The 13228-nt window shown below is 54.9% G+C and overlaps 3 protein-coding genes across 3 annotated transcripts; 1 reads left to right on the top strand and 2 right to left on the bottom strand.

Moving 5' to 3' along the window:
* Positions 1 to 3198: 3198 nt before the first annotated feature.
* J4E93_007762 (uncharacterized protein) lies at positions 3199 to 5307 on the bottom strand (the record flags this gene model as incomplete). Its single annotated transcript, XM_049345666.1, has 2 exons — positions 3199 to 5150; positions 5247 to 5307. The coding sequence occupies 2 exons, from the start codon at positions 5305 to 5307 to the stop codon at positions 3199 to 3201; spliced, it is 2013 nt and encodes a 670-aa protein (XP_049197193.1).
* Positions 5308 to 10261: 4954 nt separating this feature from the next.
* On the bottom strand, positions 10262 to 11013 carry J4E93_007761 (uncharacterized protein; the record flags this gene model as incomplete). The annotated part of the gene is made up of 2 exons (XM_049345665.1): positions 10262 to 10954; positions 11002 to 11013. The coding sequence occupies 2 exons, from the start codon at positions 11011 to 11013 to the stop codon at positions 10262 to 10264; spliced, it is 705 nt and encodes a 234-aa protein (XP_049197192.1).
* Positions 11014 to 11317: 304 nt separating this feature from the next.
* Positions 11318 to 13127, top strand: J4E93_007760 (uncharacterized protein; the record flags this gene model as incomplete). The annotated part of the gene is made up of 2 exons (XM_049345664.1): positions 11318 to 11955; positions 12008 to 13127. The coding sequence occupies 2 exons, from the start codon at positions 11318 to 11320 to the stop codon at positions 13125 to 13127; spliced, it is 1758 nt and encodes a 585-aa protein (XP_049197191.1).
* Positions 13128 to 13228: the final 101 nt, after the last annotated feature.

Below are 13228 nucleotides of genomic sequence, written 5' to 3'. Positions count from 1 at the left end.
CCATACGCCAGGTCGATGCTCAAGAAAAGAATGGAGATCTTCACACATACCAGAGCCAACAGACGACGGCGTCGAAAGCGGCTGTCTCGGTTGCCGCGGTCCATCAGACATTGTGGTGTTGGAGGCGTTGGAAACCACCTGGCGCTAAGCTGGTACATTACCTAGCGTTGTACGAGAGATCTTGCCAGAAAAACAACAACAATAAGATTTGCATACGCAATAGTAGCGACAACAAACCCCGCTTGTCCATCTAGTCAGCCGCCACAAGTCCAAGAGATGCAGAAGCCAAGGCCTACTCAATTGTCATCGCGAAAACTACCTGAACAAACACCTCGATCCCTGAGATCTAGGGTCAATTGTATTTACCGATCGCGGATCTACCCCTGCACTTAGTCAAACTCCACAAGATCGCAGCTTTCCGCAGCGTGTAAATGGAGACGGCGTTGAATGCCGTTTGGCCTTAAACCATGCTTTCATTCCTTTTCCAATATCCCCATCGAAATCGTCCCCAGTATTCGTACCAATTGACCCAAGTCGGTCCGAATGAGCACAGTAGAACTAGCCGCCCATGCGACAAGACGACGCGAATCAAACGATCCCAAACCTCGGGATACGACACTAACACCAGACTAGCAGCTCCTGCGATTGCAAACGGCGCTGTGACTCAACCTGCATTGCATCGGGAGCGACATGTGAGGTCTCCACTTTGCAAGGTTGAACATTTGCATGACGAGATTCCCATGCCAGCTCGATGGGGTAGGAGATGGTGACGGGTAAAGCGAGAATCCATGCCAAAGGGAAAAAGTAAACGGATGCGCGTCCCAGCCATACACGTCCCTCGGCTCGTTGCGCAGCGGGCTTGTATGGATGGATGTGTGCTATCCGACAATGGATCATAGTTGCATTTTCGGCGCGTGATCGAGAGGAGATTGGTTAGAATGGGGGAAGAAAGGGTCCAGCCACATTACACGTCGATACCAGCAATGATTATTGCCCTTTCTTGGTACTCGTCAGCTAGAACCCTGGAGGGACCAGATGGGCGAAATTACCCAGACAGCCGGAATGCTGTCTTACCTTGCGGCAGCGGTGTACCTACTTACCGTTCTTGCAGGGGGCCCTATATGCCCAGCTTACTACGCGATCATCGTTCGTGGTTCTTGTATGGACGGCAATAGTCGCCGCTGCGATGAGGATCCATGTGGCAATCTTGTTGAGATTTACATATGCAGGTCATACCTACAGTACATATGCCGAGACCCTGGGAGCTTAAACGATGCTATTCCGTGCTCACGAGTATAATTCAGTTCCATGATGCAAGTTCAGAGTGGATAAAGATCAAAAGAGGCATCTCTGCTCCGGCGCCGTTCAACTCACTCAGTTTACATGAGGATACGACCCCGAGAAACTTTCCAGACATATGCGACGCAACGTTCTAAGCGAGATGCGTTGCCATGTAACGTCTGCTCTCCGCGTCGCAAAAGCAAAAGCGCCCTCTGCCAGCGGGAAGGAACAGATCCGCGGCCATCACGTGGCCGCGGAGTCCAAGTGAGATTTGTGGCTTGCGATGGGAAAAGCAACAACTCATGCATCCTGGCGGTGGGTGATCGTTAGGCCGTTGAGACGAGACGACAGGGTCGGCAAGGCAGACGTAACCGTGCATGCTGACCGATGAGCGCCCTGTCAGCACAGAAGAAAGCATGAATATAATCCTATCCGATATACGTTGAGCCGCAATGTTAGGCCACTCTCACTGGCAGTCATTTGGGAAAGCCGCCGGAGTAGATCCGACAGGTGGAAGAAACACTGCTTGGCTGACTGCGTAGTCTCGTCCACGGATCCGACGATGAAGGAACCGCAACAGCAATAACGTCAATATCGTGTATCGTCTGGGCGTTCCGGACAGTGCGCCTTTAGACTTTTGGTAGCTGGTAGTATAGCTTGTTGCGCCAGATACCCGAGCCATCGAGTCCCTTTCGCGCGAATCGATGATGCATCGGGGCCTGAGCTCGGTCCAGTGCAGCCGTCCGCTCCCGCACCCGGTCTTTGTGTCGTCCATGTGTCGCAGAACCCATGTACCATGTCGTTCTTCATGCTTAGACGCACGTCGTCATGTAGTTAGCTGACCCTTGAGGGATTCGAGATGCCGAGCATACGTGCAGATGCACGAAGCAATTGGAGTACACGGAGCGACATGACGCATTCTGACACTCTGGGGTGCAGATGTCCGAGACCAAGCCATCTGCTGTTCAAACATGGTTGCAAACCCTGCCTGGTCAATGTCATCTTCGCATGGTCAAGTGCACTACGTGTGGTCACGACGCTACGCCGAGTATGAAGTGTGAATTGTATTCGTGCAATGGGATAATATTATTAGTAAGGAAAGGATATGTCAAGAAGATCCTTCCTGCTATGCGTTCCGAACCCTACATAGTGTGCATATCCACATGTTCCTCCAATGTACCGGTGCAGCAGCTTGCGGGAAGCTTAATGCGTATCCCGTCAACCATGCAAATAACTGCAAATCAGCAACTAAAAAACACGAAACAGGGTGTTGGGGAATCTGGGGGAATCTTGTGCAAAAAGCTATAACCAAAACCACCACGGACGAGACGACTGTGACGGGGATCTGCTAATACTGACAAGGAATGCGAAGAAAGACAATCTGACAATCTGATCCAAAGCAACGTTACCAAGTGATGCAAGAAATGAATCTCCTTCAAGTATCCCAAGCACTCGTGCCCGCAAATCCATGCAAATACTACCAAGCCTCATAGTACTGTGGGGTATCCGTGCGATGCGAAACAGCAGGTGAACGGACCTCCAGGTATCATCGACGAATGCGAAGTACGTTCCAAAACCACCGGGAGGAAACAATGATCGAGCCTGTAAAGGTGAAAAGAAAAAGAAATGGTACCGTGTACCCCATCCATCGTCCCTTCGTATTGTCATGTTTGGTGCTTAGCGTGTTCGTCACCGTCTCGTGGGTCGTGATTTCATTGTTGCTGATGGAGCGGGAGCGGAGTGAAAAGCAAGATGGAATGAGCCTAGTGTACAGAGTGCGACGGAGAACGAGTAGCGGGAAGCTTATGGCGTCGATCGGAACGTGGAAAACACAAGATCATTTCTGATGCCTGATTAGAACGCTATCGGCAAATTGATGGTGTGTTCCCACGGTTGAAGGTAAAGTTTAGACATCTCCTAGTATGTCGACCATCCTCCTTGCTGAGCCTGAGGTGGTGCCCAACCAGGCATACCAGGCTGTTGAGCGGCAGCGCTCTGGTGTTGCATGAACTGGTGAGGGCTTGGGCTAGGCTGGTAGGGGTTCTGCCCCATGGCTTGGTATCCGGGGTCTCCTCCGGGCATAGAACCGCCCATAGCACCCATGGTCTGATACTGTTGGACAGGTGTGCCATGCATCGATGCACTGCTTTGAGCATGATGGAGCTGTGGCGATGCATGCATGGGAGACTGTTGCGGGAGCGGAGATTGCTGCGGTCGTTGCGCATATTGCTGCATGTTGTGCTGTTGTGAGAGCGGGGACGGCTGTGGTGGTCCTTGCCACATATGTGATGGAGGGTAGCCATGGCCTGGGTTCTGTTGAACACCTGGAAGCATGCCTCCAGGGCCCATGCTGGAAGCATTCATCCCCTGCTGCATACCGATGCTTGGTGGGCGACGGTGCATCTGGTCAGGACGGAGTGGAGTGTGTTGCTGAGCCATGGGCGAAGGCACCATGTTGTTCTGGGGCATGGGTTGCGGACGGTAGGCTTGAGCGCTCATCGACTGTCCAGGTCTCTGCGGTGTCTGTGCTGGCATTCCGTACTGGTTTCCTGGCATGCTGACGGCAGTCGAAGGCATGCGCGGAGACTGCACGGTCTGGGTGACTTGGGGTGCGTGCTGTCCTTCGGCAGTTCCAGGTCGGTCTGGCTGAACCAGCGGCTCGTGGGGTCGTTGCCAGACATCGTTGAGGTAGTCTTTGCGATGCTTGCGTTGTTGCTCGAGCTGCTTGTTGACTTCAGCTGTTTGCGCAGCTGCGTTGAGGATCTCGCCGGACGGGGTTGGCCTTGTCAAGTCCTGATACGGGGCGCCCTGCATCTCATGTCGCGGCCGCTGAACGCCACTGTAGTCTCGGGGCTGCAGGTCAGCCGTTGTGCGGTTGTATGCGTCAGCGTTTGTGGAAGGCATGCTGCCTGGTGCGGGGTTGAGACCACCGAAAGGCTGCAGAGGGTTAATGGCAGCACCGAGGTAGTCTTGGTTGTTGCCGGTGTATGCTCCTGGATGAGCAAAGGCCATGGCACTTGCGTGGTTGGCTTCGGCTGCGGCTGCCTCTCTTGCTTTTGCAGCACCTGGCCTCTTCTCGCCCGCAGCGTCCTCCTCGGTAAAACCCTGCTTCCGAGCCTTGCTCTCCCAGTAGTCGTCGCGCACGCGCCGGCCGTTGACGATCAGTCTGCTTCCGAACTGTCTGAACATGGATCGGGCTGTCACTATGGCAATCTGTCTGGATCGGTATGAGTATGGTAGAATCTCCTGGTGGATTAGGTCATCCTTCTCGGCCTGGGTGGCGATGATTTTGTATAGAGATCGGTTCTTGTTGAAAAGCAGGTACGAGTCACGGTAGCCCAGGACACGCGCGCATTCTGTTGCGAGCATGAAGAGCTTGTCGGCCCTGTTGGGGACGAAGAAGGTGCGACAGCGGTATTCGCGGCCGTCGAGTGGGTGGCCGGTCTGCGTAACCTTCCTCTCGCCGGCCTCGTCGATTTCGCGCGGTATGTATTCGTCGCCCTCGGGATTCAACTGGTCAGTCGTGTGGTCGCGCACCGTCGGCAGCGCCTTTATGACGGCGGGCTTGGTGGGCGTTCCTTTGCCGGATGGCGAGACCTGGGGAGGCGATCCTTGGGGCAGGGCCGATGTCTGCAGCTGGGGCGTCTGTACGGGCGGCGCGATGCCGCTCTGCGGAGGCTGGGAGCCACGGTTGGGCGATCCGGCGTAGGGGGGTCTGGTCGTCTTGGGCGGGCGGCCGCGACTGCGCTTGTTGTTGGGCGTGTCATCGCCCTGTATCTCGTACGGGGTTTCTGGCGAGCGACTGCGCTTCAGGCCTCGCGATGCCTGCTGTTGCTGTGCGACGGGCTGGGTCGGGCCTCCGAAGACATCTGGGCTGGGTCAACAAGAGGTCGCGGGAGGCTGCGTCGGATGTAACAGACGCGCAAGCCAGTGAGCAGCTGGGAGAGGGGGACGCGACTACTTACGCGACGGGTCAATGGTGCCAGGCGGGTCCATGATGCCGTTGGCAAAGCCACCATTCGACATGATTTGTATAGGGTGTTGCACATGCACTGAGTACATCCAGGCGGCGCAAGAGCAACCGAGCTCGAAGGAAGCTTCCGTCGAGCGTCGCGAAGCTCAAAGGGTGGCCAATGGGCGCGGCGCAGTCAGGACAGCTGGACGCACGGGAGTCGGCAGCGGTCGCTGGGGAGCATGTGTTGAAGGCGATGGGAGCAGTGTCGTGTCGGCGCGGTCGAACCAAGGTTCAAGTTCGGCAGGTGCGGGTGGGGCCAAGACTCGCCGGGAAGGCGCGTTCGGTCGGGGAGGGCAGGAGCGTGCAGGCAGCGCGAAAAGCGTCGCGGAAAATGCCAGAACAGGTGGTACAAACGCAATGTTCCGAATCCGACGGTGCTCTCGCGGATCGATATAGGCTAGGACGCGGTTAGGTTTGAGCTTGAGGTGACGGCGCGCCCTGGCAATAGCAGAGACACGACACGTGCAGGCAGGCAGGGACAGAGACTGCGAGCAGCCGCTGTAAGGTGACTTGCAGGGCAGGACAGGTGTCGGGGCGAGCGAACGGTTGGGGGGAACGAACCTTGGGCGGTGCAGGCTGTCTAACCAGCGACAGGAGCCCTTGGTGCAAGATATGTATGGGCTTGGTGTGGGCGTGTGGGCGATTGGCGCGGCGCTCAGTGCTGCGAGTGCGGGAGCAAAGACCACTGGGTGCTTCTGCGAGCGACTGACTGGGAAGTCGGGTTATGGTGAATTACGAAATGGGAGCGAGGCCCAATCTGATATGCCCTGCAACCCCAGCAGCTGACGGCCCGCGCGGCGGACGTCCAAGTCGTCTAGTGAGCAAATGGCACGCACTGACAATGGCGACAAGCTTCAGGCATGAGAGGCGCTGCGCTCTGCTAGCTGCAGTGTGATAAAAAGTGGCTCTCCCGCGGCCCTGCACGAGCCGGTGGCTTTTCACTACCTCTTGAGCGCACGGAGCCGAACAGCATTACTTGCATCATGCTGCGCGATAGCGACCACTAGCTTGGATCTCGCACTGCGATGCCGTCTCCACCGCGCAACAGGCCAAGCACCCGCGCGCGCCGGGCCTTGCTCGATATCTGCTTCAGTCTGCGCGAACGCGAGGCCTGGGTCATCAGCGCTGCCTATCCACCGCTCCCCAGTGACTCCCCACCACTCACGAGCCCGCCAGCTGCTGATTGAGCAGCTCCCGACAAGGCGACCGTGTCAGCAGGCTGCTATCGAATCATTGATTTTAGACCCGTGGGCCTGCAGCGCGCCCAAGACAGCCTACTCAGGCCTGCATTGGCGGCCGCCGTCGTCATGCATTCGACCTTCTCTCTCTATCAATCAACCCGTATCGTCTGACTCCCCCAGCGCCCGTCGCCATGCTACCCCAGCCCGCTCCTGCTTGCCGCAACAGCCGAATAAGGAAGCCCGACTTAATTGCGCTGCATCGGTCAAAAGCTACTCCTGCCTGCTCGTATTCCCGCTACTCCGTCGCGACGTCTAAAAATGCTGCGCTGATCGCCGACCTTTGCCTTTGCTTGTGCCTTTCGTTTTCCTCTAGCATTTCCTAGGCCGAGTGGAGGCTCGTCCTCTCGTAGCGCCGTCGGTCTTCGCGGGCCTATGACCAGCTGCTGCAGCTGAAAGCTCAAGCCGATCCATTGCACCGGAATCGCTTCCTACCAGACACTGCTCTCTAGCCCGCGCATCCAGTTACAGCGCTTGGACGCTTCGATATTCATTCTTCGTTCCGTGTGGACAGCTCCCTCATCGCAGAGTTGGCGATCTGTTCCACCAAGCGACCCGTTCCCCGCCGAACCAACAAGGGCACATGTCGACATGACCCTTGGCCTGCCCGTGCTGTAACCGATCCCCACCATGCTACCTTACCCATATCTCACATCCCTTCCGCAGCTCGCGCCACTACCTTAGCGGGAGTCGAAACGCCATGTCCGTTCGTCTTGCCTGTCTTGAGCGCTTGCTCTACCTAATTCTGTCCGTGCGCCGTGCCCTTTGACATGCTCTTGAAACTACGCGAGTGCAAGACGTAATCTATTCAGACGGAGAACACGCTGTGTCTTCCTGTAAGCCGACGATGCCGGCACCCGCTTCGGCATGCTGGAAGCGCGCTGGCTTTCGCGTCTCTTTCCTGACGCGTTCTCGGGAGGCTGTGCCACATTGTTCCATGTCTTAGACCCTGAGGCCAAAGTTTGTCATCTGCCTCTCACTGCAGGGTCTAAACCAATTTAGAAACGTTGCCATTCTTTGTTTGCTAGAGCCTTTGTTGCGTCCGAACTCGGTACTCTCCAGTGGGGTACGAAGAAACAACACGGCCGATCAGTCCTCATCTATGGAGCCATGTTGATAGAGTGCAGTCGCTTATATCCGTTGCCTTCGTAACCCGGGACTACCACGCGAGTGGAACATGGCTCCCTTCTTCTATGGTTCAAAATATGCCATACATATCGTGGGTAGGAGGGCGAGAACGGCTCCGACTTCTCGACATGTCGACCCCTCGTTAGCATTCAACCAGCCTGACGTTCACCATCATGCTACTAAACCCGCACACCGCTGTCATGACACCTGTAGCGCGCTAAATACAAGGATCGTTGAAACATTCCAATGCAAATTCAAGTATTAGACCTAGTCGATATCTTGGCGGGGCACTACCGTCAGGCTAGGATAGCTGCTTGATCATATGACAGCTGTATCCACCGTCTTGGATCCCAGCTTCGGGAGACATCAGACGCCAAGATGGTCCCACGTTCAAGTTAGATTGAAGATCGCGGCGTACGGCGGTTGTAGCCGTTCCATGATATCGAGGCCATTTCACGTCGAGACCTCGTTTCAGAAATCCGAGGTAATGGAAAGGGTAGGACCATCCACTGGTGAGTGCTTGTTCTTGCAGCCAACTGCGGATGTCCCGTAAGCTAACACTGAATATGGCTTCCGTTTGGCTTCCCGTACGAAAGCCACATGCAGCGGGTCGTACAACCGTAGCGGTGAAGCACATCTCTTCTTCATCGGCTTTTGCAACACCGAAGCAAAAACAAATGTTGCTGCAACACCATGTACAAACGCAGGTCCGCTCTGTGAAAGTGTAATCAAACGTCCAGTATAGGGTTCGAGATCGTCCCCAACGGGCTCACTGTTCATGCTTCCAATTTGCCTGCAATCGCGGATCAGCTCCAACATGGTCCATTTGTGATTTTGAATCATGAACATAGTGGGTGCTAGTGGCTTCGGCATGTCCCCAAGGCTCGCTAGAGAGTAGCTGCGCTATTGCAACCTAGAGACGAACCCCAGCCCTTTCGGATCCTCAATCCTGCCGGGCGCTGTCGTTTTTTCCATGTCAGATCATCGGCCTAAGCAGACTGCGTTCGAACGGTGAGGCGGTCCACTCCAGAGTGGGGAAGCGTGGCGAGGCTGCATCAACGTTTAAGGTAGTCGTGGCCAATCATCAGACCAGATCCAGCGTTCGTTCGACGAAAAGACGGTCAGGTGCTACCAGTTGCGCCGAGGGCTTGAAAAGACCAGGGCGGTTATCGTATTTATCCATTCGTGCATCAGATGATACTCATGAACGACCCGGAGATGAGTCCAAGTAGAACGTGATGTCTGTTGAGGTTGGGAAGCCTACGCCTACCGCCTTGAGTTAGACAGTCATCCACTCCCGCAGGTGAATCGGTGGGACCTAAAGAGAGACCCACGTATGCGATGGACCATACAGCAACAGAACAAGGCTCATGAAGTTGAAGTTTCCACCGGATTGAGTCCGATGTGGTATTGCATGTGGAGAGTGCGGTGAAATGAGCTCCACGCGTCCATCTAGCTGGATTTCCTCTTCCGTTATCCAGTGTCATACAGCCTTGACGCCATCTTGATCCGTATCCCGAGTAGTGTTCAAGGCAACCCGGTGTCGACGCGGTCGAGACGCAGTTGAAATGGCACAGCCTGCAATCTATAGTGCGAAACTCGTCAGTAATGCATTGAACATCTGCATCTTGCTGAAGTTGAATTGTTCACCGGATTCAGTTCGCGGTATTTTCAAGAGCAAAGCCTTCAGGCGTCAACGCTTGCTAGTCGACGTTCCGAGACCGGCTCCGTCAAGTCTTACTCGAAGCGACAAGCTGCAGCACACATATAAGCGCGTTAGTAGCCTTCTCAGGGAGCTACGTCATTCTCCATCAAACATGCTTCGATAGTATAGAACCGAGGAGGAGGCGAGCATACCAACACCTGCACACTACTGCAATGTATGAACGGCAGCAGTCTAGTCCCGGGTAGCTCTTGGCCTGATGATAGCTGATCACTGAAACAGCATGATCGAGTACCAGAAGGGCCAGATACCCGCAAGCGGCAAGCAAGTTCTGGCTTTAGCTCAGCCGGCAATTTGAATTTGAAGCAGTGGCGAACCAACGGAGAGGTCTGATCGATTAAGTGCAGAAGCGAGAAAGACGGTGAGAAGGCCATGGTGGATCAAATGTTGTTGAAGCCGTTCGGCCCAGAGGTCCTGTAGGGAAGGTGCAGACGCAAGGCGGAAGCCTTCTTGCCATGTGAGCATCCAAGATCGAGCAGGCGCACCTTCTACATGCTGAACCCGGCCAATCCTCAAACACAATCTGCACTTGAAGATGCGAGTTCTTGCCTGGAGTGAGTCACAATTATTGCCAATAGAGAGCGATGTGGGAACTTGGCACTTCGTGTTCAGCGCTTCACGATGTAACCGCACGCCGGGTATTTCTGTCTCGGAAAGAGCAGCTTGGCACTAGACAATCGGCAGCATGTACTTCTTGATTCGTGTTAGATTTGCATTATCCAATATTGTGTGCCGGGACTACCTACACCGACCTAAACTCCCCTCAAACATGCTCATAATCCCCCTCGGATGATCGGATGAAAGCTACCAGAACGCCATAATTGTAAAATTCCCGAGATTGTGAAGATCTTGAACGCCCCGCCTTTGAGAAGGCCATTACCGTCCGGGCGCGAGACCTGGTACTGCGCTGAAGCGTTCGTCACGCTCAGTCTTGAAGAGAATCTGGCACCAGAATTCCTTGGCGTCTTCGTCGAACCAGAACCAGAACTTGCCCTCCCGTCTGTCGATGTCGCGAGATTGCAGCTTCACCGCGACCGTCTCGTAAGGCTCGCCAGCAACGATGAGGTACTGGTAGTTTGGGTCGGGCTCTTCCACCTTCTGCTCGTATGCGCTCATAACACGGACCTTGGGAGTGATGCCGGGGGTGAGGTCCGGAAACTGGAACTGGAACAGCAAGCCGTTTTGGCGTGTGTTGGGGTCGCGTACTTTTGTGATGCGGTATCCAGGCCGACCGATCTTGATGACGTTCTTCTTGGGCAGTACACCCGCGAGCAGTCCTTGCTGGCCCACGTCGTCTCTCTTGCCTTCTCTCTGCTCCTTGGCCGCACGACGTGCCAGGTTTGTCTGATGCTTCCTTCCTTGTGTATGCGCGAGATAGGATCCATCGTTCTGGTGGACTGTCAAACAGAGACGGCACTCGAAGCTGCCGACGTGGTTCTTGAAGAAGTACGGGTCCTTGTCAAGGTCGATGGTCTCGAGCGCGAGCTTTCGGAGACGCTCTCGTCGGTCGGCATTCGTCGCGGACTGTGATGCGACACCACCGCCTCCAAATTTGGAGCCTGCGCGATTCTGTAGACATTAGTAGCTGTTCTTGACCTTCGCGACGAGAGACGTACCTGGTAATCCATCTGAGCGAAACTTCACGGTCTGCTGTGTCAATCTTGGTCGCGATTAGACAGGAAGGAGGATGGCTTTTACGTAGGCAACGGTCAGGTGTTGGGCGGTGTAGAAGTTGTCGTGCTGAAGTGATGTTGCGCGACAGAACTTCTGGAGGCGTGCGACGCTAGTGTCCAGGTACCTGATCCCTGCACTTCGATATCACGTGCGCGGCTGCCTTCACACATTCACCCCACAAACTTCCACCTTGAGTCTGGGAGATTGCGAGATAGCCTCAAATTTACAATAGAAGAGAAACAGACGACTGCGCCAGTCATGGTAACAGACATCTACATAGGAAAGCGCCTCTCCTACGACGCGCACCTCTGCACAATCCGCTACCACGGCCCCATCCAAGGCACAACCGGCCTCTGGCTCGGCGTAGAATGGGACGAGCCCACACGAGGAAAGCACTCCGGCACACACCAAGGCACCCAATACTTCACCTGCCTGAACCCCTCCCCAACATCCGCATCCTTCATCCGCCCAACCCGCAAACCAGACCAACCACGCACCTTTGTGCAAGCCCTAAAGTCAAAGTACGCGTCTGAAACCCTAGAGGAAGACTTCCAGGATCCAGATGTTCATGTTGTGTTTAATCACCAGCCGCCTGTGCAGCAGAGACAGAAGCCGGTGTTGTTCAATGGGAAGCCGGCGGAGGAGATTGGATTTGATAAGATTAGGAGGCAGTTGGCGCAGTTGGGGGAGTTGAAGATTATCATTCTGGATGGGCTTTGTATGCAGAGGCCTGAAGCACGGGGGGAGGGGTGGCTAAGAGGAGGAGAGAAGAATGATGTAAAGGAGGCATGTCCGAAAGCGATGGAACTTGATCTGAGCAGGAATCTCTTTGAAGAGTGGAGGGAAATAGCTGCGATCTGTGAACAGCTGCCTGGTTTGAGGAGTTTGAGGGTTGAGTAAGTACCCTTTAAACTCAGTTCTCTCTTGCCTACACTAATAGAAGCGCAGTGGTATACGTCTTCGCGATACATCTGTATCAGATCCAGAGCGAGCCCGCTGTCTTGACGCCTTCAAAGGCATAACCTCTTTGAAACTAGAAGACAACCTCCTCCCCTGGGCCGATCTCGCGCTTCTAACCCACTTCTTCCCTTCCGTCACCACATTCTCCGCATCCAGTAACCTCTACACAAGCCTCACCCAACACGCTCTCAACCCAACAATCACCGACCTAACACTCGAGGACAATCACCTCACCTCTCTATCCTCACTAGCCTGTCTCACAGCCCTCCCAAACCTGCACCGCCTCATCCTCAAATCGAACAAAATCTCCGAGATAACCAGTTCCGGCGCATCGATACCAGTTTTCTCCACTACAGTCCGAGAAGTCGACCTCTCGTTCAACGAAATCTCTACATGGGCGTTCATCGAACATCTCATACACGTCTTCCCCGGTCTCCAGAGCCTGCGTGTATCGCAAAACCCGCTGTATCAGTCCTTGCAAGCACCGGATGGACGGAACTTGACAGCGGATGATGGATACATGCTTACGCTTGCACGACTGGGGCAGCTGAAGACGCTGAACCACAGTCCCATCAATGAGAAAGAGCGACTGAACGCCGAGTCGTACTATCTCTCCATGATCGCCAAGGAGGTGCAGTTCGCGCCCGAGAACTTGCGAGACCAGATATTGAAGAGTCATCCGCGGTACGAGTGGCTGTGTGAAGAGTATGGCGAACCGGATGTTCAGCGTTCTGTCAACGCTGTAAACCCCAACTCGCTTGCTGCGCGGTTACTCCGTATCAAGTTCCACCTTGCGACATCCACAGATACCGTATTCGAGACGGAGATCCCCATGAGCGGCACGGCGTACACGGTTCTCGGTATTGTTGGGAAGCACTTCGGCATCAAGCCCATGAAGTGTAGACTGGTATGGGAGACGGGCGATTGGATGTCGGTGCGGAAATCAGCGACGGACATCGTAGATGACGACTGGGATTCTGAAGATAGCGAGGCGGAGATGGGTATGGAGCGGGTCATGAGGGAGGTGGAAATCGTTCCTGGGACGCGGTCGATTGGGACATGGATTGACGGGACAGAGGCCACTGTAAGGGTCGAAGTCAAGTCGTGACGGCTGAACGCTGGGAGTCAACCCCTCACAGTCAAAAGGCGTGCGATATGTTGATAGTTCATTCAGCGGAACCACCAGTTGGCCTGTACAACCGTTAGTAA

This window comes from Alternaria ventricosa, assembly GCF_023758065.1.
Source record: "Alternaria ventricosa strain BMP 2768 chromosome Unknown scaffold_14, whole genome shotgun sequence".
Taxonomy (NCBI): Eukaryota; Fungi; Ascomycota; class Dothideomycetes; order Pleosporales; family Pleosporaceae; genus Alternaria; species Alternaria ventricosa.
Note: the sequence above shows the minus strand (reverse complement) of the source record. Positions and strands in the feature narration are given on the sequence as shown.